General features: G+C 44.3%; 1 protein-coding gene across 48 annotated transcripts in view; it reads right to left on the bottom strand.

The window, feature by feature from the left end:
* The window catches only part of NRXN1 (neurexin 1), a 977,330-nt gene that overhangs the window by 116,792 nt on the left and 832,931 nt on the right, over positions 1-27,607 (bottom strand). For 32 of the 48 annotated variants that reach the window (XM_083432435.1, XM_083432438.1, XM_083432439.1 and 29 more), the window contains 2 exons: positions 6,205-6,294; positions 3,834-4,153 (listed from right to left, as the gene is read on the bottom strand). In XM_083432435.1, coding sequence (XP_083288561.1) covers positions 3,834-4,153; positions 6,205-6,294 — 410 coding nt within the window. The remainder of the gene's footprint in view (positions 1-3,833; positions 4,154-6,204; positions 6,295-27,607) is intronic. The other 16 variants (XM_083432464.1, XM_083432463.1, XM_083432465.1 and 13 more) reach the window with 1 other exon arrangement.

Below are 27,607 nucleotides of genomic sequence, written 5' to 3'. Positions count from 1 at the left end.
AAAAGAGGTCTGTGACGCTAAAAATAGGACACCTGGCCATATAGTCAACAGAAACAGTGGGATAGTCTTCCATTTTATGGTATGTGGCTACTGACAGAGTGCTTGGAGGTCCAGGGCTGCTTTCAAAGTTTTGCAGACTTGCTGCAAAACAAGAAATAACTTTAGTAAAAAGTCTAGCTCGGGCATTTAAAAAAAAATAAAATACCCTGGTTGTGTGAGAGCGAGCAAGAGAGCGAGCGAGATCTTTTATATAAATAACCATAAGAGATTTAAATTATCTTTCTTTAAATGAGAACTGTGATCTTTAATTGAATTCAATAGCCCTGCAAATGGACCAAATAATCTCTAATTGATTAGATCATTTACTCCTTATCAGCTCATTTTCTCCTTAAACTTGCATTTGCTTGTACCGGCGTTAACTTTCTTCCATTAGTAGTTAATATTCAATTGCCTGTTTTTTCCTTCACGCCACTAATTAATTAAAAGCGGGAGGAAAAGGTAACTTTCCTCCTTTTAGTACCGCAGAAAGTTCCAGAGTCAAACATTCCTCCATTTTTTTGACAGGAATTGAGGGCATTTCCCCCCCCTTTAAAGAACAGAAGTAAAAAGGAAAGGGAGCAGATCTAGGACATAAAGGCAAAACCATCTTTAAAAGCAGGTTTCCCGCAAGGCAGTGGCCTCCTCCTGCAAGGGGCTGGGGCCTGTTGACGTCAATGGGAGATGAAAGTGCTCTACATCTTTACAGGACTGGGCAGCACAGCATTGAGCCATCGCTAGAAGGCAGAGCAGCTCTTGCTGGTATAAAAGGAATTTACTGTTTTTTGTTGCTGGCATCCGTCCGTCTTGAGAGACGACGGCGTGTGCTGCCAGGGGTGAAGTCCACCTGCTGCATTAGCAACACTGAAGTGACCTACCTCCCTGGGCCACAAGCCTGGGCAGTGTGTTTGGAGATCCTGGGCTGACCAGACGACAAGACTCTCCTCTCGGCCTCCCTGTATTATTACTGCTACTACTGAGGTAAGGTGAAGGACCCCTGGACGGTTAAGTCCAGTCAAAGGCGACTATGGGGTTGCAGAACTCATTTTGCTTTCAGGCCAAGGGAGCCAGCGTTTGTCCACAGACAGCTTTCTGGGTCATGTGACCAGCATGACTAAACCACTTCTGGCACAACGGGACACCGTGACGGAAGCAAGAGCACACAAAAATGCTGTTTACCTTCCTGCCACAGCAGTACCTATTTATCTACTTGCACTGGTGTGCTTTCAAACTGCTAGGTTGGCAGTATTACTGCTACTACTGCTACAGTTGTACCTCAGATGTCTAACGGAATCCATTCTGGAAGTCTGTTCAACTTCCAAAACTTTCAGAAACTAAGGCTCGGCTTCCAATTGGCTGCAGGAAGCTCCTGAAGCCAACCAGAAGCCGTGGAACCCGCACTAGATGTTCGGGTTCAAAAGAACATTCGCAAACAGGAACACTCACTTCCGGGTTTGCGGCATTTGGGAGCCAAAGCATTTGAATACCAAGGCGTTCGACTTCCAAGGTATGACTGTAGTAGCAACAGCAGTAAAGTGGTGCCTAATTATGCTGATGGAATAGTTCACAGCCAAAGTGAGATTCAGCAGTTTTACGCATCTGAATTTGCCTAGTGAGTCTAACAAGAGATGCTTGCTGGCAAATGCCATTGCTCATGTGGTAGTGAAGGAGTGCAACAGCCTCTAGAAATCAAAGAATGTGGTGAAAACAAGAGAAATGAAAAATAAAGGATCAGGGGGCACAAATCCTGCAGGATATAATGACTGTCACTGGTCACTCCCTGCCCCCCAAGAACCTGGGAACTGCAGTTTACTACTCACAGCTACAACTGCCAGTACTCTTAACAAAGTACAGATTAACTGCATGGTATGGATGTGACCATAGAGCTTTGTTTTCTATATCTGTATTTTTTATACTTTTCCATTACAATTTTTCGCATTTCAATCAATATAACCAGACATTCATAATCATCGGCTTCCCTCTCCCACTTTCCATGGTTCTGTTTATTTATCCATTTACAACTGCATATTCTAATTACTCCATATGTTTTATTTTTCTGCTTACTCCCTATATCTTCAATACCTGAAACTGCTGAATTTACTCCCACCCTGCTAATGTTTTTAACTTATTTAACACAATTTTTTGTATATTCTGCAAACATTTTCCATTCTTCCTTAAAGACTCCATCTTCCCGATCCATTATTCTACTAGTTAGATTTGCAAATTCCATATATTCCGTCAATTTCATCTGCCACTGCTCCTTTGTTGGTATAATTTTCTCTCTCCATTTGTGAGCATAGATCACTAGGGTTGTCGTGGTTGCGTATAAATGCTTTTGATCTGTAGGGGCATCCGTTCCAATGTGGGTTTTGCCCACGCATAGTCAAAACAACACCATCCACCTCACATCAGAGGCATGAGGAGACCCCAAGGTTGGCAGCAGTATGGTGTTATTTAAGAAGATGAAAAAACCCTAAGCACAATAAAATCCCAAACAGCCCAGTGAGGAGTAAGGATACTCAGTGGACAAAGAATGCTGCGTGTCTGTTGGTGAAGGGGGAAAATACGCACACACAACAAGAACTAGTGGCCTGGAATGCAAGGGAGTATCCTCAAAAAGCATATGACTGGCTGGAGTGGGAACATGCCACACGGCAACATTTGGTTGATGGCTTTCTGCATGTGTCTGTTGGTGGCAAACTGAAATTTAATCACAGTGATCATCCGAAGATATTAACAGATTACCTATACAAGGTGAAATGGCACTGGCAAGGTGGAATGGTACTGAACTGAGCCCATTCAAAACTGGCCCCAATGCTTTAGAGGGTCCAAGAGGTGATATCAACATTTGTATCCGGAGTCTCCCTGTCAATGCCATCATAGTACCTCATTAAACTCTGTTTGAGAACACCTTATTGTAAAGCATTTGTTTCAATGAACATCATCTCTTGAACAATCTCCAATCAGACAACCTCAGATACCTAGGTTGGGTAGGATGTATGACTGAAACAATGGAAAAACACTACCAGATTGGAGACGGCTGTCTACTGAATGAATTGCTAGCCTGACTTGGTTTATAGCAGGTTCTAACACAGAATTAACAGGACCAGATAGGCTCTAATCAGCCCAATATTTGCTAAATTAGTCAAGTTTGCCTAAGTCTAAGGCCTGCATCTCTACTATGTTCACCATGTCACCGAGAAGCACAGATACATCTAGGACAGATGTTGTGTAACATACAATTTGTGGTGCCCCATCAGTGGTGCGCCAAAAGTCAGTGGAATAATAGCCATGGTGATGAAACTCAACTGAATAACCTTTTTCTACATGGTCTTGTCATAGCTGGTATAAACCACAGTATGGAAAGAAGTATCTCCACTCAGACATTTGCTTGGATATTCACATGGTCACAGCACCCACATATTCACCGTATGTGCAGGATGAAGACATTGTGGTCAATACAACTTGAGACCTCCTATCTATGCCAAAAAGTTGTTCTACCTGTAAAAGGAGATGCTTGCAGAAAATCCAGAAACACGTAAAAAATAAAAGACAATTGCAAAAACATTCCATCATGGTTGACTTAACCCACATTTTCAGTATCTGTGCTGTCAAACAGGATGCAGATACCAAGGTCAATGCTATCCCTATCTATGGATAGCCCTGATGACCATCACCTTAAATCCTCACAAAAGGTGTTCGACCTGTGAAAGCAGGCATTTGCAGAAACTCCAGAGAAGAAATGTAAAAAGAAAAGAAAACCCAAACATCGAGAAATTCCATCATGGCTGACTAACCTGACCAATGGGCTCTTTTGTTGGTGGCTTTCCTCTTCTAGCTGTGCTTGTCGCCAGAGTGGTGGTGGTTTCCATGACTGACGTGGACATCTCAGACTGCATTGCAGTTGCGGTTGACTCAGTTGTCATAGAGGAAGGCACTTCACCAACGAGTCTCACGTTCCCTTCTATCACTATGTTGGTGTCGCTCTCAGCGGCCATGTTGAGGACTTTCAAGCCATTGTAGTAGAGTCCAGAAAGCTGCCCCTGAAATGGGTGGCCCCGCTCCTTGCCTCCAATTTTTATTGTCGCTTGGCTATTGAAGATTGTGAGCTGACGCCCTGCAAAGATAGTATTACATACATGCAAAAAATGTTGATTGCGAACACTACACTCTTAAACAGAGGATGATTTTCAAACAGATTGTTATGGGGTGGAGGATGAGAGCAATAAACTATAAGAAAGGAATTTTGCTCATAATTCATTGCTTTTTTAATGAGGTGTCCATGGAATGCAGAATTGTCGATCTATGTATGTAATTTCTAAAATTTACGTTGGGTTTGCTTTTTGCTTGAAAGGCCAATTGGGATTTTTTTCCGTCTATTTTCTACAGACTATTTCCTCACCCATTCTTTTTATCATGATCATTATTATTTTGGTCCAAACTTTAGAGGTGTGTGTGTGTGTGTGTGTGTGTGTATTTGTAGGTCAGATTTCTGATTGCCAGTTCTATCAGGCAAAACATGCAAAATTGCAAGGATTGCAAATACTTATGTATTACGTTTCTCTCACACAAGCATTCATCTACGTAGATCTACATAATGTGTAAATATGCCAATATTCCAGGTCACACACAATCATAGTTTAGTGCTATGTGGACAACCCAGCACAAGTTCCAAGTGAAGCATCAGGCTCATGCATTTGCCCTTCCACACCTCTCCTTTCCGCGAACGACAAAGGAGGGCGAGTTTTTCCGAGTTTAGTTTTGCTTTCAAAGAACCTCCGCTTTGCATTATGTAGAAATCAGGAATCCTTGTTTAAAGCAAACAATGGTTCCTCAAACAAGCCAAGACCATAAGCAATGGAGATGGCCTGTTTACAAACCGACCAGTCTGTTTGATATAAGGATCCCTAGTTTGTATGTAACGCTAAGCCAAGGTTCCTTAAGAGAGAAAGTAAACATAGAAAAAATCTAGCTTTCCATCCATGCTTGAAGTTGTGGGCAAAGTTTGTAAACCTGATGCCCTTATTGGGCTTGTGGAGGCTCATCCATGTGGCGCTAAGCCACAGTTTAGTGTTACATGCAAATGTCGTCACTTCGTTTAATGAATCCTAACATTTAAAAAATTGTCATTAAATACAAGTATTCATAGATCTATCCTATTCCTTTGTAAGGCTATCTGCTCCTGAATCTCCCTGTAAATTCATACATGAATTTCCTACACACACACACACACACACACACACACACACACTGAAGAGGCATGAGATACATACAGTATACTGAGCATTTCAGAAACAAACAAAAAAATGCTAAAGAAAGAGAGAGAGAGAGATGTCTGATTGTCTTTCAGCAAGGCTACTGACGAAAAGAAAAAGCAAGAAAATTAAAAGAAACAAAAACGTTTTGGATGTAAAAAAGTAAGTTTAAGGAATGAAACATATATCAATGAAGAGTCATGTCACATTGCTATTGAAAACAGAAATCCTCACCAATGCAAGCTCATTATTATTATTATTGTTATTCATAAACATAATATTCTGTTTTGCAGATTGGTTTCTGCTCATAATAAAAGCATGCACACAACTTTAAGCTCTTTTAATTAGTGTTTGTTCCAAAATCCCCTTTGAATGTAGCCAACGTTAAAGGGACTTCATCTCATTTGGCAATCATATTGCCCACTATTTAATATCACCTACAGTTTAAACAATGATTTTTTTTTGCTTTGTTTCTTTCAGGACCGTAATGAAGATCTCATAACTACATACAGATACATACATATATATATATAAATATATATAAATATAAATATATTTAGTTAATAATTTAGATGATGGAACATGTAATATAATCTATGAATGATTTATCAGTTTTGGTTAATGCTTGCTATGAGTACCTTCATAGATTGAGTTAGTGGATTATATTTAACAGTCCCTTTAACCTTAAGTTAACAGGGTAAGATTATTAAACAGGCGATACCACTAAAATGTATATAGAAATTATTATATACACGGTATGCAAATATTTACTCTACAGTTTACTGTTTAAAATTTGTTTTTAATTTAGTTTTACCGAAAAATTTATTGTTTTATGTTTATTGGTGTTACAATGAAGCACTACTCGGTTATGTTCAAATTATTTTTTATTTGAAGTTTTAATCAATGTTTTTACCTTTGTCGAGTAGCCATTCATCAACTACTCGACCAAGCCGATATGGAATTCGCTGTCTAGCAATCGCCAGGCGCTCGTTATCATTGTTTCCTTTAAAGTTTAAAGAGACATTTCATTGGTTAAAATCTGTAAGGTCAAAGGTTAAAAGTTAATACTTAAAGCTTGAGCTATACAGTTGCCACATGATTATTATTTTTTTTGGAAAAAATTTGGAATGTTTTAAAAAGCTCTACCTAGAACATTTCATGGTTCAGACTCGCCATTCATTCATTTATTTTATTTTAGCAAACAAAATTATTCCTATGTTAATTGAAAATTAGAAATCTGCATTTGAGCTAGGTTATTAAAACTTAAGTTATAGACAGACCCCAAAAAAACAAATTTAAACATCAAACACTAGCTTTACAAAAAGAATGTTCATTGACCTCAGGGTTTTGTCTTTTTTTGTTGGTTTGTTTGTTTTGATGTTTCTTATTAACTAGTTAAAACAGGTTCAGGTGAAACAGGTTTAATTTTGCAAAATACCTCTTGCTCCAACCTCTTACTCCGGGTTAGTCATTTAAAGAAGAAGAACATTACAACGCTTAACCATCGTCAAGGACACACTTACGTCTGAGATCTAGAAAGCGATCTGACATAATTTATATCCTAGTCAGGAAAAAATACATTTTTAAAATTCTCTAGCTTCCAAATCAATTAATTCCAAAGGCTTCAAATATACTGAACAGGTAGCAGAAGGAAAACAAGAACAAGCACAAGAACACATCAGGTTATTAACTGCTTGGGTATCATTGTGGAATGTAAAGAATCAGTTTCCTCATAGATCATCAAGGCTTTGACAAAAGTAACACCAGAAGCGATGGTTTAAATGTAAATAGAAATCTTGATAGCGAAAAGGTTAGTCACACTGAACCACACAACCTAATGTGTATGTACTCAGAAATACTTTTGACTGAGGCTAAGACTGCAATCCTATTCACACGTATCCAGGAGTAAGTCCCACTGAAAACAATGGCACTTACATCTGAGAAGATGCGTAGGATTGCACAGTTAAGTCAGACCGAAATCCAATGGACAAGAGAGCTGTTAAATTGTGCTGATTTCAGAGGGAATTAACCTTAACTCTTGCAAATGGGGTCCTTGAAGTGCACAGAGATTATAAACATCCCCATTACTTTATAAGCTGTGATACACAAACCACTTGAGGTCACTGAATCTGTGTCAGGCTGTTTTATGCTTCACGTTTTACAGAGAAGATTAAGCCAGAGGTTTGGTGACATTGACGATATGAGAGAAGGGTAGTCATGGATGCCAGCGGGAAACAGGTCAATGATGCTTATTCCTCCACAAGTTGAATGCGCAGTTTGATTCTCTGCTTTACATTAATGATAGGTGAGAATACTTCTTTCAAAAAGCTCTCAAAATGGTTGAAGGCATCAGCGTTCCTGAATACCAGTTGCTGGAAACCATAGGAGGAGAGACTGTTCTTGAGCTCAAATCCTCCTTGTGGTTTTCCCACAGCATCTGGTTGGTCAATGTGAGAAGAAGATGCTGGACTCAATGGGCCATTGGCTTGATCCAGTAGGCTCTTCTTAAGTTCAGGTTCTAGCAGGAACAAACATGGAAGCTTTCTGAGAATACAACCTCATAGAGGCAATGCCATGTAGCAGACAGTTTTTAAAAAGGAGTTATGGCTGAGTTGATATTTGCCCCTCTATTTGCAGATGACCAACATGGGGAAAGGGACGCGGGTGGTGCTGTGGGTTAAACCACAGAGCCTAGGACTTGCCGATCAGAAGGTCGGTGGTTCGAATCCCCACGATGGAGTGAGCTCCCATTGCTCGGTCCCTGCTCCTGTCAACCTAGCAGTTTGAAAGCACATCAAAGTGCAAGTAGATAAATAGGTACTGCTCTGGCGGGAAGGTAAATGGCGTTTCCGTGTGCTGCTCTGGTTCGCCAGAAGCGGCTTAGTCATGCTGGCCACATGACCCGGAAGCTGTCTGCGGACAAATGCCGGCTCCCTCGGCCAATAAAGCGAGATGAGTGCCGCAACCCCAGAGTCGGGCACAACTGGGCCTAATGGTCAGGGGTCCCTTTACCTTTACCTTCTAACATGGTGAAGCATTCTGGGAGGGGTTTTTGGGGGGGATGCTTGCCTATGCTGGCAGTGGTTCTTCTGCATCTCCTACTACCTAGGAATGAAATCACATGATAGTGTTGTAGCAACATTTCCTGTGGGATCTGGTGGGTGTGGCAGCTACCAGCAATGGGCCACCAGGAGATGCTGTGCTGTTCCAAAATGGCGGCATGAATGAAAAATGGGGAGCTGGTGACAACACAAGCTTGTTCTCAACCCTTCTTCACCATGTAGACCTTTTGACTCAGCTGTAGAAGAAACTCCCTCTGTGCTTCTGGAGATTTTTTAACTATTCCATCCCCAACTCTCTTCCCTCCCCAGTCATTTGCAACTCTGAAGAGAACATGAATTAACTGGCACCAGACATACATTCACCTTTCATTATGTGGAGCAGCTTCTGTATCCTTCAGAAGTGGTTACCAGTTCTGAACCTTATGTGATGCAAGGCAAGGGCCTGGGAAAACTGACTCCAAAGAGAGGACTGGCAGCCCTAGTAGAAACTTTTGTTCCCCATGTCTAGTCTCAACCTGATTTGGAGCCTCTAATCATTCTTCTCTGTCACTGAAGTCCCACACTGGTCACTCTCAATCAAATTTGAAATGGTTTAGAAAGACGCATGCAAATCATACACAGTTAAAAACCACTTTATTCTGTCGTTCTATTTCTTGATCTGGCCTTCTGACTTGTAGAAGCAAAAATGCAAAATTCCTTCCCCCGACTTTGAAAGTTTATAGATTTGGAGCACAGTGTGGTTTCGGTAAATCTGAATCTAATCATCGGTGTTTTATTTACTTCTAAAGGTCTCTTTCAGAAACTATTCCTGCTAAAACTCTATGCTTTGTGGGAGTTTAGGAACTTCAGTGGCTTCCTATAAGATTCGAAAATCTGCAAATTACATTTCATTCCGTCTACCGCAATCTTGCACCACTGGGAGCTAAAAAACTAATGGAAAGTGCAGAAATTGCCAGTTGATTTGTAAAGGTCACACACATGTAATAATTTTTGATTACTTTGACTCATCTCTCAAAAGAGTAAGGAAATTGTGTCCGGATTGTAACACAAAGAGGTTTATTCAGGTTCTCGCAGCTGATTATACCAATGGTAAAGCTTTGGGGGAACAGAATCATACAGATTTTTTTTTAAAAAACCCATATGCATAATCCATCCCATGGATATGCAGCCCAATATGCACAGAGGGACTGAATAGATGGAATGCTTCTTCCTCCATCAGCGCACATGAGAAGCACATTGACATCATCCAGATTGGGAGTCTTCACATCTCCTGTCTTCGCATCGATTCATCCACCTCCAGCCCAGGGCGTTGGTCACAACACCAGCCAATTGTGCCAGCATGTTGAATTATTACTTACTATTATTATTTATTAAATGATGCCAAAGGAATGTGCTCCAGCTCTCCATGCTCTTTTCTCAAACTTTCCATGCACCAGAAAGTCTCTGCTCCTGTCAGGTATCCCTTTTTGAGTTACTCTGTCAGGCATAAATACCTGACTCTTGGCAAGGTCCAGTCAGCACATATGGAGAGGTAGCAAGGACCAGAAACAGAGAGGAAGGAGGCCAGCAGACACAGGAATCCCTAGCAATTTCCTTCAATAGTTAGCTGCTCAGACTGAGGGGTGGGTACTGATTCTGACACTTTAGAACCACCTGCAGCATGTGATGGGCTGTGTCTCTTCCTTTCTGCTGTGTGCATGGTATCTTGGCTTGGGCTTGAGCTCCATGCAGTTCCTCCCCTAAAGTAGCAAACCCAATGGAGCACAAAGTATGGAATTGATTTCTTCTTCTTTTTTAAAATATATATTTTATTAAAGATTTCTTGGTTTACAAAAGTATTATGGAATTGGTTTCTGACTCTCAGAGCACCTGGTCTGAACCCATGGCAATCTACAGCATCCTTAACCCCAGAATCCACACTCTTCCCATCAAGCCTACATGCAATTTCAAAATCTTGGGTCCACTTTTCTGATGAACCACAGGGAATTTGCAAAAGAAGTCTGTTTGTTGCTATAAGAGGCTTCTGTTGGCAGTTGGTGCACACTTAGGCTTCAGTACACATCTGAAGCTCTTGCTCCTCTCAGCTTCGCTCCTCTCCTGTTAACGAGGATGACTGGTGTATGCCAGAATTTGCTTCTTCTATTGTGTTTGCGAAAACCAAGTGCTTTGCAAAGTCACTTGCAGAGCAAAGCTGAAGAAATCAAGGAGTCAAGGGGGATGCTTGTGGCACAAGCCAGACCTGGGGGAGGTGGGGTCACTTCCATTAGAGAAACCCCCTGTGCTATAGCTATCCTTCCTGCATATATCCTGACTTTATGAAGCTCAGAGCACAGGAACAGAAGCCTCACCTGCAGAAGATTAGAAGGAGAAATAGAGCTGTGTGCCATCAGCATACTAATAACAATGCACACCAAACTCCATATGATCCCACTCAACTGTTTCATGTGGAGGTTCAGCAGCCTGGGAGACAGAACCCACCCTGTGGGACCCCACACTGGAGAACCCACGTGGCTGAGCAAGGCAGTCTAAGAACCACCTTCTGGACCTGGGTATCCAAGCAGGAATGAAACCACTGAAATGTGGTGCCCCCAATACCCAACTCAGACAGTCTCCCCAGAAGGATACCATGACGGATGGTATCAAAAGCTGTCAAGATATCAAGGAGGGTCAATGGAGTCACACTCCTCCATTTCTTTCCTCACACAGGTCCATATCAAAACCAGACCTGAATCCCAGTTGAAATGGATCTTCAAAAGCTGTCTCCTCCAAGAGCATGGAAACAAACAAACAAACAAACAAAAAAAACTCCCCAGAGCCTTCTGAAAACCAATTGGATCCATTAGTCTCTGCAAGAGGACCATCTTAACCCCCACACCTATTTTTCTGGATCTGTTTACATTGTTGTGAATACTGCTACCAATACTGTGTTGCCTTTGGCACCTTTCTGTTACATTTTATCTCCCCCGTAGAGAGACAACTGTTTTTGAAAGGTAATGGAAGGCCTTAGCAATGACAGTGGCTTGTGGTGTGTGAATATCTATTGTCCCACAATGAAGTCCAGATGTAGGGCCAACCTGATATATTTTGTTCTACAACATAGGGTAAAATGATGTACCCCCATTTCATAGAATCATAGAGTTGGAAGAGACCACAAGGGCCATCGAGTCCAACCCCTGCCAAGCAGGAAACACCATCAGAGCACTCCTGACATATGGTTGTCAAGCCTCTGCTTAAAGACCTCCAAAGAAGGAGACTCCACCACACTCCTTGGCAGCAAATTCCACTGTCGAACAGCTCTTACTGTCAGGAAGTTCTTCCTAATGTTTAGGTGGAATCTTCTTTCTTGTAGTTTGGATCCATTGTTCCGTGTCCGTTTCTCTGGAGCAGCAGAAAACAACCTTTCTCCCTCCTCTATTTAGGAGAACTTTTTACAATGTGCAAACACACACACACACCAGTCACATAAGACATTAGTAAAATAAAGCAAGAAAATGTGTTAGCATTCTGAAATTGCAGATCTGGCCAAAACTAGTGAGTCAAACTAAAAAGGAAATGTAGGATGTCAGAGGTTAGAGTTCCTTAGCTTTGTTATTCACATATGAGACCATGTCCACCCATGTGATGGGACGGCACTCTCTGCTGCACCTGAGGGTACAGACCAACTTAGGAGGCACAAGAGTGGCCGCACAACACACAGTCCTTTCTCCCCAAATCCTCCCTGCTCATCTGCTTGCCACTCCCTCAGACAAATGCTGCAATGCAGGGATGGCACCAGCCTGTGGCACATCTGCAAAGGAAGGCATGATGGCCTGGGTGGCTGCCTCTCTGCCTGATTGCTAGGTCAATGTCCTTTGTCAAAAGGGCTGTCTGCGCAGTACAGATAGATGGCAACTGAGGCAGCCTGCCAGCTCAGGGCATCAGTGAAGAGGGATGGGAAGGGTGGTGGGGCTCAGGAAGAGTGGCTGGGAGGAGAGGGTTTCATCTGCCACACTCACATATTTTCTGCCAGATGTGGCTGTCTCGTTCTGTCCTGAGGATGCTATACCCTGCTTATAAAGTTGTTTCAAGGAGACAGGGTATACCCTGGCCGTCATAGAATCATAGAATTAGAAACAGCCCGAGGACCATTTGGTCCAACCCCTTGCAATGCAGGAATCTCAACTAAAACATCCGTGACACATGGCCACCTGACCTCTGCTTAAAAACCTCCAATGAAGGAGTGTCCATCAGCTTCCGAGGGCGTCTGTTCTAGTGTAGAACAGCTCTTACTTATTGGGTTCAATAGCAGGTGAGATTGCCATTTGCCCAGATGCCCACCCACTTTCTGTCTTTCTTACTTTCTCTCTCTCTCTCTCATTCATTCATTCACTCATTCATTCATAGAGTGTAAATTGTGAGTTACCTGTACAGTGGTACCTCGGCTTAAGAACTTAATGCATTCTGGAGGTCCGTTCTTAACCTGAAACTGTTCTTAACCTGAGGTACCACTTTCGCTAATGGGGCCTCCCGCTGCCGCTGCCGCCGCGCAATTTCTGTTCTCATCCTAAAGCAAAGATCTTAACACCCGAGGCACTATTCCTGGGTTAGCGGAGTCTGTAACCTGAAGCGTCTGTAACCTGAAGCATCTGTAACCTGAGGTACCACTGTATTGCCTGCATTGACTGCCAGAGGTTCTCCAGGGTTACAGGCAGGAGTCTTCTCCAGCCCTATTTGGAGACACCTGAGATTGAACCTGGCACCTTCTGTACATGCTCTACCCATGAGCTGCAGACCCTTCCTTGAAACCCATGCAGGGTTTGTTCCAGATCATAAGAACGCAAGAAGAGCCTCCTGGATCAGGCCAATGGCCCACCTAGGCCAGCATCCTGTCATCACAGTGGCCAACCAGGTGTTTGTGGAAAACCCACAAGTGGGACCTGAGCACAAGAGCACTCTCCCCTCCAGTGGGTTCCAGCAAGTAGTATTCAGGAGCATGAATACCATCCATCATGGCTCATAAAGGTAAAGGAGGGAGCTTCCACTGCAGGAAGGGAAAGAGGGACCCCTGACCATTAGGTCCAGTCGTGACCGACTCTGGGGTTGTGGCGCTCATCTCGCTTTACTGGCCGAGGGAGCCAGCATACAGCTTCCGGGTCATGTGGCGAACCAGAGCAGTGCAAGGAAACGCCGTTTACCTTCCCACCAGAGTGGTACCTATTTATCTACTTGCACTTTGATGTGCTTTCGAACTGCTAGGTTGGCAGGAGCAGGGATCGAGCAACAGGAGCTCACCCCGTTGCGGGGATTCGAACCACCGACCTTCTGATCGGCAAGTCCTAGGCTCTGTGGTTTAACCCACAGCGCCACCCGTGTCTCTTCATCATGGCTCATAGCCATCCATTAATTTGTCAAATACTCTTTTGAAGCCATCCAGTTTGGTGGCCTCCTGATATTCTCAAAGCAAACTGATAACTGATAACTCGGAGGTGATGATGGATCTCAGAGGAACAGCGACCAGTGAGAAAAGGGAAGCCTCTTTCCCCTCCTGTGGTGGAAGCTCCCTCCTCACGAGAAGGTGCTGCACCTTTGTGAAACAAAGGAGGCCATTTGCTCTCCAAATCTGCACACACTGGGAGCAACAGTCTCTCTCCTGTACCCCCTCTTCAAGTCTGGGGTGTGCGTTTTCCTGTGCCTGTCTGCAGCCTTCTCCTCCTCTTTATTGCCTCCATTTGTCTTGTTTTGATTCAGAGCCTTTTCCGCGGCTGCAATCAATAATTAAAGGTAAAAGTATCCTTCCCCAACTCAATTCTTCTCCCTTAGTAATAAGGCAGCAGCCTCCATGCAGCACCGAGTGGCTTAGATGGAGAGACTGCTGTGTTATATCTGGGAGAAGCAAGAGAAGATAAAAAAGCAACAAGGAGGTGATAAAAAAAGCCTTTGGCTGTTAAATTAAAGGTCATATTATGCTATCATGCCTACCAGAAATATATTAAAAGGGAGCCTTTTATAGTAATGGTGAAACGTTTAGCTAGTTGATACTATACTGTGAAAGCTGAAATAGGCATCAAAAGGCGATTATATCATTCAGGTGTAAGAATGAGGTGTAAAATGGAGGATTGCAGGATCTATAACCCTCTGCTGTGCTTGAGCCCAAAGGGCCATGTTCCTTTGGGGCAGGCTTCTGGGGGCCACATGGCAATGACATGCAGCGCCTGAAGAAGAAGAAAAAAAGGATGCGGAACAATGGATGTAAAATGTCACCTTTGTTCAGCAGGCTCGTTTCTCCACACATTTCTCTCCATTCGCCATCAAGAGAAGCAAGAGGCATGATCAGAATTGAAGGAAACATTCCAGCCAGGTGAAAACATGTGTGGAGCAGGGTCGGAAGGGGGCAGGGATTGGCGAGGGGTGAATATTTTTGATGTAATTTCCCCCCTTGGTTTTAATTAATGCATGGGTTCTGCTTCTGAGTCTGTTGTTTTGTTTCTGCAAAGATGCATTGAGTCACATGTGGTGAGAGAAGGGTCCCTCCAAACTCTATAATTTAATAATAATAATAATAGATAAATGTTTAAATATTTAAATGAGCTTTCACACACCAACAAATTAATGCAGAAATGAGAGGGTCTCAGAAATAAATGCATGAGAGACTGGCAAGTTGCGGCAAATAGACTGATTTCTTCTGCCTCATTCTGACACTACTGAGACCTCGCTTCAGATCTACGTGGCCAGTTCTGCGTGCTAACATTCCCCACAGCAAACATAGCTCCTCCCAATCTGCACAGGGGCTCAGCAGAGTCACAGTGAGCTTAAGCATAGCAGCCCCATTGATTCTCAATTCAGAAAGGAAAGAGGAAGGTCATTCTCTGGGCAAAGTAGGGCAAATCAAAATAATAACAATGTTAAAAGGGAAAAGAGCCAAAGGGCCCAGCGCTGATGGAAAATGGCATTTAAGAGATAAAAATCTGTTCCCTGTCAGCAGCAGAGCCAAAGAAGTAGCCCTTGGCCACAGAAAGCTTTAGACTCTCAGCTCCGTCTAACAGTGGCATTTCAATTTGTGTATTTTATGCCTCGCAGATATTTGACTATAAAAGAGTAATACATTTCAAATTGAAAGGTTTAAACTTGTACATTCAGGGTTCTTTGTTTCTTTCTTTCGTGTTATTGGCAAGGCAGAGCCACAGAAAACCATAAAATGCAGATGCAAAAGCTCAGCGAGATAAAAATCGCAGAAGCACTTGGGCACCGCACTTCCACAAGGAGCAGCTCACAACACAGTAGCGAAAGAGCCACGAAGACCCCCTAAACCATCCCAGTTTTATGGACTTTTATCAGGAAGAGCCACAGCTACTGGATGAACGAGTGAGTGGCAGGAAGTCATTTGCTGCAGCAATATCATATGTTAAAATTACATCCTGCCTCCCACAAACATAGATGGCCTTCAGGGAACATGAGATGAATTCATGGAGCAGAGGGCTATCAATGTCTACTAGATGTCACAGACTGGTTGGACACAGAGGGATGGTGGGAGGAACCCAGCTGGGGAACGCTCAAGGGAAGAAAGCTCAAAGCCTGAGAATTGGGGGTGGGACCATGAATTGGTGGTGGGACCATGAGTGGTCAGAGGGAGAAGACTAGGAGGTGTTGGAAGCTGAAGAGGTAGCAGGGCTTAGTGTGCAGGGAAAGTCTGTGGCAGAAGCAGGAGAGGATAGAGGCCAAGGGGCAGAAATGAGTCTGGCTGCTGAAGAGTTGCAGGTGTCTCCCACTCCTGCTGCAACAAGCTTCCCTCTCCAATGGTCTCCCAGAACCAGGAGAGGCATGAAGAGGGCAGAGGAGAAGTTAGCTTCATGCAGGTGCAGATTGCTTGGGGAAATGCTTGCATAGGAGGGGTCTTGGGCAGCTGTGGGGAAGCAGGGACCTTCAGTCTCAGCAATGGCTTCATGGGGGCAAGACTGCTGGAGATGAGTTGTGGTGCTCATTGGGCCTGACCTTTCTGTGCAGCTCCTATTTTTGCTAATAAAGGGGGTAACTCCAACTTGCTTGGTGTAATTTATGGCTGGCTCGCTCCTGTCATTAGCTTCCCATAGGTTGGCCACTGTGAGAACAGGATGCTGGACTAGATGGGCCACTGGCCTGATCCAAAAGGGTGTTATTATTTTATTATGTAGCATATTGTCCTAGACAATCCACATCATCCCCTAAAGTAGGAGTTGAATGCCCACTCCCACCATCCCTGACCACTGGTCATGTCTCCTGGGGCTGATGCTAGTTGAAGTAGGGCTACCTTTGAAGGTGACCTGGAAACTACAACTAATCCAGAATGCGACAGCTGGACTGGTGACTGGGAGCGGCCGCCGAGACCATATAACAACGGTCCTAAAAGACCTACACTGGCTCCCAGTACGTTTCCAAGCACAATTCAAAGTGTTGGTGCTGACCTTTAAAGCCCTAGATGGCGTCAGCCCCATATATCTGAAGGAGCGTCTCCACCCCCATCGCTCAGCCCAGACACTGAGGTCCAGCTCCAAGGGCCTTCTGGCGGTTCCCTCACTGTGAGAAGTGAGGTTACAGGGAATCAGGCAGAGGCCCTTCTTGGTGGTGGCGCCCGCCCTGTGGAATGCTCTCCCACCAGATGTCAAGGAAATAAAGAACTATCTGACTTTTAGAAGATATCTGAAGGCAGCCCTGTTTAGTTTTTAATGTTTGATGTTTTAACACTTTTTATTATTATTACGTGGTTAATATTACATGGGACGCGGGTGGCACTGTGGGTTAAACCACAGAGCCTAGGACTTGCCGATCAGAAGGTTGGCAGTTCGAATCACCATGACGGGGTGAGCTCCCATTGCTCGGTCCCTGCTCCTGCCAACCTAGCAGTTCAAAAGCACGTGAAAATGCAAGTAGATAAATAGGTACCATTCCAGTGGGAAGGTAAACAGTGTTTCTGTGCACTGCTCTGGTTCGCCAGAAGCGGCTTAGTCATGCTGGCCACATGACCCGGAAGCTGTATGCCGGCTCCCTCAGCCAATAAAGCGAGATGAGTGCTGCAACCCCAGAGTCGGCCACGACTGGACCTAATGGTCAGGGGTTCCTTACCTTTTACCTTTTTATTATTAGTACTAATATTCTGTTGGGAGCCTCCCAGAGTGGCTGGGGAAACCCAGCCAGATGGGCAGGGTATAAATAAATTATTATTATTATTATTATTATTATTATTGAGTCCAACAGCATTTGGAGAGCACCAGTCGGGGGAAAACTATCCTACAGCTCAAGTCGATTCTTTCCCACCATCCATTCCTCCTATGTTCTCTGCTCCTTTGTTTCCTCTTCCCCCTCTCTCTTACACACACACACACACACACACACACACACACACACACACACCACCCCTGACACTGAGCTGCTTCTTTTCTCCTGTGAGAAACCCATTTACAACTGCACACCCCATTATTCAGGACACAAGCGGCAACTCCTTTGTTATACTTAACAATTTTTTAAAGAGGGAAATGGATAATCTTTCAAAGAAAACAGCTCCTCTGACACAATTTGCAAATCCACTCTCTCTCAGGAAACTACTTGACCTTTCCCACAATAGACTGGAACACAAGAAATTGCGTGAGGATATTGCGGCCGTCGCAGATTTACAGGGTTTTTTTCTTTCTTCCCTTTTTCCAGGTGGCTTCATTAACGGAGTCGCACGCGCCCGAAATGAATGCATTATTAAAATGAGCTGCATTGCGCTCTTTAAATATTAGCAAAATAAAAGCCGCTTTATTTTGAAAACGCAGGCTGCCAAGGATGATAAAGCGCGGAGCTTACAAGCCAGCCCTGAAAGAGACAGCCCTTCAAAGCTAAATGCTGGAAGGTTAGCGATGCAATATTGATGATTTCCCCCGCTTAATAAACTTATAGGATTCGCAGAGCGATCTGTATCCTATTATCGATCGCCAGGCAAAACTCCAGGAGAAGTTACTGGCAATGGGTCAATAGAGGGGAAGGTAAACAGGCAGCTGTTCCTCCCGCTCTTCTTGATGGAAACGAATGCGTGCAAGAGTCATTTCCTCGCCTGAAATATGGCGCACCAACGAGGAACACCGCGGCATACAGATCAATATGCAGAGGCCGGAATATGCACAGCCAATTATGATCAGAAACATTCGGAATGGATTGTTAGCAGGGAACGAAGCCCGCAGCCATATCCCTAGCATGAAACCTCCAAACACTGCTGCGCCTAATGGCCTGATGCTTGAAATGTGATTTAAAAATAAATAAATAAAAAGGATCGAAGGCATCCATGCTGCACGTGGCCCTGATAAACCTTTTCTTTCCAGAGCCTCCTTCTTCATCATCTGTTTCTGCCAGCGGAACTGCACCGAGGGAACAGGTGCAGTTGTTCCAGGTTAGTACCCCAAACTGGGGGGTTCTCAATCTCTGCTTTAAGACATCGGCAGTAAACTGGTGTCCTGTATCCCATAAGTGGAACATTTATTGATGGGCCAGAATAACAGTATTGACACACTGCACTCTCCCATATATCAGCGTAGTGCACGGCAATATAATTTTTTTTAAAAAAAGCATTAAAAGCAGTGCAGCACAATATTCAGGCCCGTCAGCATAAAAAAAGGTCTTTGAGAGATGGCTGAAAGTCAAAACGTGAGGGTGCCTGCTGCATGTATGCTGGATGAACATTCCACAGCTTGGGACCAGTGCCACTAAATGCCTCATAGGCCTTGGTAACATAGGAGACAACTGAGGCCATATGCACACCATATATTATTAACCTGTCATTTTTATTATTTCATTTGTATCCCCACCATTCCTCTGAGAAGCTCAAGGTGGCTCACATAGCCCTCCTCTGCCCCACCTGATCTGGAAACCAAGCCTAATGAGTGGGGTATGCCCAGCCTGGAAGAGACTAAGAGGAGATATGCTAGTCATTTTCAAATATACAAAGGGCTGTCACTAAACTATGGCTCTTTCATTGTTGTTTTTTTTTGGGGGGGGAGAGATGAGGAGTCATTTCTTTTTCGCTTTCAGGACTCATTTAGAAACAAGCCAACCTGCTTCCAGCAGAGGGATGGAAGATGGCAATACTTTATGTTTCACTTTGTATTCATCACATGCCACTGTTTCTGTTCTGCTGCAGTTTGTCTTCTGTCAGAAACTACCTTATTCGGGTTGCTACCTGCTATCGACAAATTATGCAACTTACTTATTTCATTAGGTAAACATGCAAATTACATTGCCATTAGGTTATTTTACCCAAAGGAAACACAATCCAAATGGAGGTGGGGAAGCAATCAACGTTGTGTTGCTTGAAGACTGAAAGCAACAACAGCAGGGAATACGGATCACAGTCATTGGATTGGGTTTTTTCCGGGACATGGGATGTATACAGTGACAATTCGGTTTCCATTTTCCTCAGAATTCTCAGACATCCCAATTTCAACTGTTATGGAATCTCCCAATTTTTATTTCTATTTTCTGAAAACAGGACGAACAAGCTAGGGGTTTTTTTGAGGTACGGAACACAGACTATGAATCCTTTGTGACGCCTTAAAACAGTAGTCCAAATAAATCTTAGAAGGCATCACAGGGATTGTGTCCCGACAGGCAAGATATGGTATCTTCCTGCATTGACATGATTACTGTACTTTGCCCGGCTCAAGATAATTCCCCTCTGGAAAGGTCAGATATGTTCAGCAATATTTTCCTTAAACCAGTAAAATAAAGATACAGAGAGAGCCACAGCAGGACACCAATCAGGAGTCTAGGCAGAGGGGGAACGACATTGCTTTGTACGAAAGGCTTCAATCTACCTCTGTTGAAAATCCTTCCTCGTGTTTTACATCCAAGGAGATGCTGTCGAGGCTACACAGGTGGGAGATGCATAGCTGAGTCACTCATGAAGGTAATGAGACTGTTGGATGAAATATTGTAACGGGAAATTTAACGGGGAGGGGGAAAGGAAGCTAAAATTACCTCCCCCCTAGAACATCTTGCCATTCTAGAACTGAGATTGAAGTGGAGGGTGAGATAAACAGAGAGGCAGGATTTGCCTCTTCCACAGATTTTCCAAGAGGGTGTTGCCCAGCTGCCCAACATATCCACAGCTTTCACCTCAATGTTTCTTCTAAGCACTCCCTTCCCTGCAAGCACTGTCACAGCCATTCTGGATATTGCCTTTCCAACCTTGTGAGCCTGGGATTTGTACTGCCAAGCGCTCCTGCTCAGGTTGAGGGAGCTTCCAAACGGTACTTGATTCTTGAGGTGGGATGGATAAAGGCCCGGACTGGCCATCTGGCAACTCGGGCAAAGGGGCCAGTATACAAGATTTTATTATACAGTGGTGCCCCGCAAGACGAATACCTTGCAAGACGGAAAACCCGCTAGACGAAAGGGTTTTCCGTTTTTCAATGCGCTTCGCAGGACGAATTTCCCTATGGGCTTGCTTCACAAGACGAAAATGTCTTGCGATTCTGGGTTTTTTTTCCGCTCCCCACCCCCTTTTTCTAAGGCACTAAGCTGCTAATAGCCTTTTAGCAGCTAATCCGCTAATCCCTTAAGCCTTTAATAGCCGCTAATAGCGCTAATCCGCTAATGGGCTTGCTTTGCAAGACGAAAAAACCGCTAGACGAAGAGACTTGCGGAACGAATTAATTTCGTCTTGCGGGGCACCACTGTATATAGATATAAAAACCCTCCCAAAATGTGATGGCGTGTGAACATTGGCAGCAAGAAATTGCCCAAGAAATTCTCAATCCACCGGAGCCACAGAGGAGGCTTTCCCTAAGTCAGATCTGGGAAGGGGAGAGAGAAAGAAGCAGAGGACAGAGGTGAAAGATCACCTGGCTTTTGCTTTGGTGTGGCATTGGAGGAACATGGTTGTCTGTCTTCTCTTCCTCTCCTTGTTTGGCTGGTTGGTCTCACCTTGCCCAAGCAGCTGGATGAGGGTAGGAGGGACCTGCCCCTCATCTGGGCAGGTGGCATCTGGCTTCCAGTTACAGAAAGGGAGGCATGCAGAAGGGGGCAGCTGGCTTACAGAGTTCGAACAATGCCGGGCTTCCAAACTAGATGGAGAGGACAGCAGGGGAGAAAACTGATCCAGCCCAGCAAAGGTAGATTTATTGATCCCGGTGCAAAGCTGCAACACCTGACCTAGAAGGCTTCCCACCTCCCACAAGACTAAAAGGTGAGGGGATGACTAAGTGTGGCATTCAGTAGTGATCAGGACTGGCCCAAGGCAAGGCAAGGGGCCATGCTTGTGACTAACTAGTGAAATTATTAATAATTATTATTTATTATTTATACTCCGCCCATCTGTCTGGGCTTCCCCTGCCACTCTGGGTGGCTTCCAACAAAATATTAAAATACCGTAATGCATCAAACATTAAAAGCTTGCCTAAACAGGGCTGCCTTCAGATGTCTTCTAAAAGTCTGGTAGTTTTTGTTCTCTTTGACATTTGGTGGGAGGGCGTTCCACAGGTTGGGTGCCACTACCGAGAAGGCCCTCTGCCTGGTTCCCTGTAACCTCACTTCTCGCAGTGAGGGAACCGCCAGAAGGCCCTAAGCGCTGGGCCTCAGTGTCCGGGCAGAATGATGGGGGTGGAGACGCTCCTTCAGGTATACAGGACTGAGACCGTTCAGGGCTTTAAAGGTCAGCACCAACACTTTGAATTGTACTCGGAAATGATGGAATAATGCCTGGACAAGAAGGGGATCATTCCCTGCTCCACATACCAGGAACTCTGGGGTAGATGTCTATTCACAGCTAACACATTAAACACATACTTTAAGGGGTATTGTTCTTAATGCGTGCACACACACACAATAAACACAGAAAAATAATTTGACATACTGTTTGAATCTGGACTGCTGTGTCCTCAATGGTGGCGCCAATTTTTGGTCCCTGCCTATCACTATATGGGCACAGGATGCTAAGGGCTTGTGTGTAGCAGCTGGGGGGGAAAAATCACAAAATAGAAACCCCACTCACCCACAAAAAATTATCAGTGGGGTTGAAAGGAAGAGGCTCACATTGAGAATGGGTGTAAGAAAGAGATTAATATCTTCTCAGAGACCTGAATTATTTAGGTTGTGCCTCTCTCCCTCTCTCTCTCTTTTTTATCCAGAGCAGACATGAGTGTCACTTTTTCCATTTCCAGTATGAATTATAGTACTTTTTCTGAATTAGGGAGCTAAACAGAAGTTCTTGTCCTGAAGACATGAAGTCCTATTGCTCTGTCACAACTCACAACACTGGCAAATATATATATATATATATAGAGAGAGAGAGAGAGAAATGTGATCATTTTTTTAAAAAGCCTTATGGCCGAGGGATATCTCAGAACACAATGTCATTACACAGAAATTAATTTTGTTTTTTGTTTGTTTCTTTCATATTTGGGATGGCAAATTGTCTGGCTCAAAGGCTCAAGCCAGCATTGAATTTATGCTGCCTTTCGAAGGGCCCTGGTCTCAGAGCTACCTCAGGGCTGCTCTAGGAGTTAATGGAAACGCAATGCATCACCGGTACGATGAGACTGAAAGAGTTAGAAGAAATAAGAAGAAATGCTGGATTCGGCATCCTGTGAGAAACTCACAGGCAGAATTTGAGCACAAGAGCAACTCTCCCCTGCTGTGGCTTACAGCATCTGGTATTCAGGAACACTGCTGCCTTCAACTGTGGCTAGTAGCTCTTGATAGCCCTCTCCAAGTTGGTGGCCATTGCTGTCTCCTGTGGCAATGAGTTCCATAGTTTAACTATGCACTGTGTGAAGTGGGACTCGTGAGCACTGCATATATTGGTAGGCATACAGAATGGTGCTCAACACAAGCTCCATTGCCCGGTCAAAAAAATCTAGGGCAGAACTGAAGGGGCACATTTTGGATGAAGAGTGTTGGGTGTGGGGTTGTATTCTGCAGAGGCACTGGACAACACTTCCCATGATTCCTCATCATTGGCCATGCTGTCTGGATCTGATTGGAGTTATAGTCTCCATCATCTTTAGGCACCAGATTGGGGAAGGCTGGTGCTAGCTGCTGAATTGAGGACTACGGCAGCAGAGCCCAGGTGTGCCTCTTAGACTCTTATTAGCCTGGTCTCTGTGGTGTTCAACCTGCTCCTCTTCAACTCAGTCAGAACAGGTGACTTGAGGAGGAAATGAGGGCTTGGCTGGCTCTACAGAACTGACACTCTGGCTTGGATTCTCAGTCTGAGTCAGCTGTCCACTGAGTAAAAGGTAAAGGACCCCTGGACGGTTAAGTCCAATCAAAGGCGATTATGGGGTGCGGCACTCATCTCGCTTTCAGGGCGAGGGAGTCGGCGTTTGCTCACAGACAACTTTCTGGGTCATGTGGCCAGCATGACTAAACCACATCTGGTGCAATGGGACACAGTGACAAGTTCCAGAGTGCACGGAAATGCTGTTTACATTCCTGCTGCAGTGGTACCTATTTATCTACTTGCACTGGTGTGCTTTTGAACTGCTAGCTTGGCAGGAGCTGGGACAGAGCAATAGGAGCTCACGCCATTGTGGGGATTCGAACCGCCAATCTTACGATCAGCAAGCCCACTATGACTGTGTTTGCATATGTATATTACTTAGACCAGTGTGGGACGCTGGTTATATGTATCTTTTGTAACCCATCTGTGTCCACATTGCCCACTCAACTGGAATTGACACTTTTACAGGTGCCATATAATACCCACACCACATTTGTAAGAACTAGGTTGTTTAGTGTGGCATCACTGACACTTGGGAACTCCCTGCTTATTGATAGAAAAAGGGAAGGCGCTTTCCTGTTATTTTCTTTTTGGTGCCTGCTGGGTAAAGGTAAAGGTACCCCTGCCCGTATGGGCCAGTCTTGACAGACTCTAGGGTTGTGCGCCCATCTCACTCAAGAGGCCAGGGGCCAGCGCTGTCCGGAGACACTTCCCGGTCACATGGCCAGTGTGACATCGCTGCTCTGGCGAGCCAGAGCCGCACACGGAAACGCCGTTTACCTTCCCACTAGTAAGCGGTCCCTATTTATCTACTTGCACCCGGGGGTGCTTTCGAACTGCTAGGTTGGCAGGCGCTGGGACCGAACGACAGGAGCGCACCCCGCCGCGGGGATTCGAACCGCCGACCATTCGATCGGCAAGCCCTAGGCGCTGAGGCTTTTACCCACAGCGCCACCCTGCTGGGTAGGGCAAGCCTATTCAGATGTTTAGAAAGTTTGTATGACTTTCCATTTGTTTTAGCCTACCCTGTTGTGGTCGAAACTTTCTGTATATTTTAAATTATAGTTGTAATTTTCTTTAGTGGTAATTCACTGCTTTATATTCTTCCTTTTTTTGTAAAAAGCTTTGAGGTTTTGTTCTACAACCAAGCAGTATATAATGAAATAAACAAATAAAAAAACTGATACGATGCCAATGATGATGATTAAAAGCAAAATATCTATCGTAGTGAAATATTTCCAAAGCAATGGGGTGCCATTGGTGTGTGGTTGCTGCAATGCAACAGTGATACTGACATTAAAAGTATGGCGATCATTAGTTCAGCTGTAAACCACCCATGTTTTCAATGAGCATGTAGGGAACCTCTAGATTAACCTCTAGATTCTCCAAGGCACAGTGCCTCTGAGTGCTGGTTGACAGGGAGAAAACATTAAAGGTAAAGGTAAAGGGACCCCTGACCATTAGGTCCAGTTGTGACCGACTCTGGGGTTGTGGCGCTCATCTTGCTTTATTGGCCGAGGGAGCCGGCGTACAGCTTCCAGGTCATGTGGCCAGCATGACTAAGCCGCTTCTGGCAAACCAGAGCAGCACACAGAAACACTGTTTACCTTCCCACCGGAGTGGTACCTATTTATCTACTTGCACTTTGACCTGCATTTGAACTGCTAAGTTGGCAGGAGCAGGGACTGAGCAACGGGAGCTCACCCCGTCGCGGGGATTTGAACCGCTGACCTTCTGAATGGCAAGTCCTAGGCTCTGTGGTTTAACCCACAGCGCCACCCACATCCTGGAGAAAACAATAAGAGATGGCTAATGCAGACCTTACAAGCATCCCTATTTTCCAGGGACAGTCCTGAATTTACAGAAGCACACTCCAGTTTCTGATTTGATCCTGTAATGTCCTGCTTTTCCTTAAAGGTAAAGGGACCCCTTTTCCTTAGGACATCCCTGTTTTCATCGGACAAATGATGGATGGTATGGAGTTATTTGACCCCCGAGCCAAGGAGAAAAGTAACTATACAACCGTTTGAAGAGATCTGAAGGCAGCCCTGTATAGGGAAGTTTTTTTAAAAAATGTTTAATGTTTTATTATGTTTCTATATATGTTGGAAGCCACCCAGAGTGGCCGGGGAAACCCAGTCAGATGGGCGGGGAACAAAGAATAAAATTATCAATATTGCTATTAATATTTTTGAATAAAACACCCCGATTTTCATTGGAGAAATGTTGGAGGGTATGCTTTTACCCCCAATCCCCATTTATGAGTTTTCTAAGAGGCTTCTGTTTGGTCACTGCAAAGATACTGGAATAAATGGGCCTTTATAGTCTGGTACGAAGTTAATAAATGAACAAAACTTTGCTCTTTGCTGTTATAAATATATAATGTTTCCCAGCCGTGGCTCTGCCATCTCTCAGGTCAACAGTTCAAGGCACCCTTTGGGCTTGAAGCCTAACAAGATGCAATCTTGTTCCCTAAAAAGAGAATCGCTGCTATTCATTTCACCCTTTCTTCCCATTACAAGGGAGTCTTCATGCAGAAGAGCAGTCAAACGCACAGCCTGTCTCCCACCTGCAATCTAAAATATTACCATCTCAAGAGGCCTCTGAGACATGCTTCCCCTCAGCCCCGAATATTTGGAAACTGCTCGAAGATACTTCAAGTTCTTAAAACTGTGTTCTTCTGTTCTTGTATTTACCATGCTTTGTTATGAATCTTTTAAAAGGACTCTGCATTTTCTAAATGCTTTATAGCAGATCTGGGAGCGCCGCTACTCATTTGACATTTCCCTGCCTCTTACAAAGAAGCAGCATTATGTCATTTTTTTTTTAACCAAAGGAGGCGGAATCTGTCAGCGGCAGAGCAATGGCGAGCACACGGCACATTTTATTAAAATCTGAATTTAATTACAGAATCTGTTGCATCTCAGAAGCGATAAGCCTTCTCTTTTTACCAGGTTCTCCAAGATGAAAAAGGGAAAGATGTGAAAGAAAGGAGGGGAAAGCCCACAGCTATAAAACCGGGGGGGTGAGGTGGGGAGCAAATGCTTGTCTCCCCTGACTTAAAGAAACATTATATAGCATTATCAGACAGAAGAAAGCTGATAAGTTGTCAAATCAAACATAAATAAATAACACACCGACTTAAGAAACTTTAATAAAACCCATTGATAAGAAGGGACTGGAAGTCACTCCTTGGTAAGAAAAAAGACGGAGGCAAGAAAAAAGAAGTCTGTAGGGTGGAAAGATTTGAAAACCTTTGAAGGTGTATCATTTTTAATGGAAGACAAGCTAGCAGAGGAAGATTGGGAAGGTGCAAAGCAGCCAGTTACTTCTTCAGGGCTGTAAAACCTTGGCCGAAGTGGTCTTCACCAATGTTGCTGCAAAGTATTTTGGGTGGGTGGGCTTTGTACAAGTGTTTGCTCCACTACTGGTGGTTATTACATACTTGCTGGTCTCAATATTTAAACTAAAAAGAAGTTTATTTTATCCAGAAGCAACCAGAGCGAGGGCTGGAATCACCAGTGGTGTAGCGTGGGTTGTCAGCACCCGGGGCAAGGCAAGTAATTTGCACCCCCTAACCTGTGGATTTTAGCAGGGGGCAGGGAGCTGCAAGTGCGAGCGCGCGCGCCCCAGATGTTGCACCCGGTGCGGCCGGCCCCCCCTGTACCCCCCACACTATGCCACTGGGAATCACTGCCCTAACTCTGATTTGGCTTTAAACATTATTGTGTACCCAAATCTCTTGGCTATATAGCATTGCCTTGAAAGGAGTGACTGCGATATGCTTTCTTGAAAATCTCCTCTCCAAAATACCCATAGGGCAGAGTCAAGGCTCAGCTCAGAAACAGAACTGAATGGGGCGGGGCCTGTTCATCCCTACTGAAGATTTGCAAATGAGTTTACTTTGCATAAGGTGTCACTAGCTCTTATTGGTGAAGAATTTTGATTTCTGCAGCGAAGCATACTGATGATAAATTCCAGGAGTTGCAATACTGATGGTCCTGCTCGCAAGTAGACCCATTGTAATTAATGGACATGACTCACTAAAG

This window comes from Podarcis tiliguerta, assembly GCF_965153285.1.
Source record: "Podarcis tiliguerta genome assembly, chromosome: 3".
Classification (NCBI taxonomy): Eukaryota; Metazoa; Chordata; class Lepidosauria; order Squamata; family Lacertidae; genus Podarcis; species Podarcis tiliguerta.
This window is presented reverse-complemented; position numbering and strand designations above follow the sequence as displayed.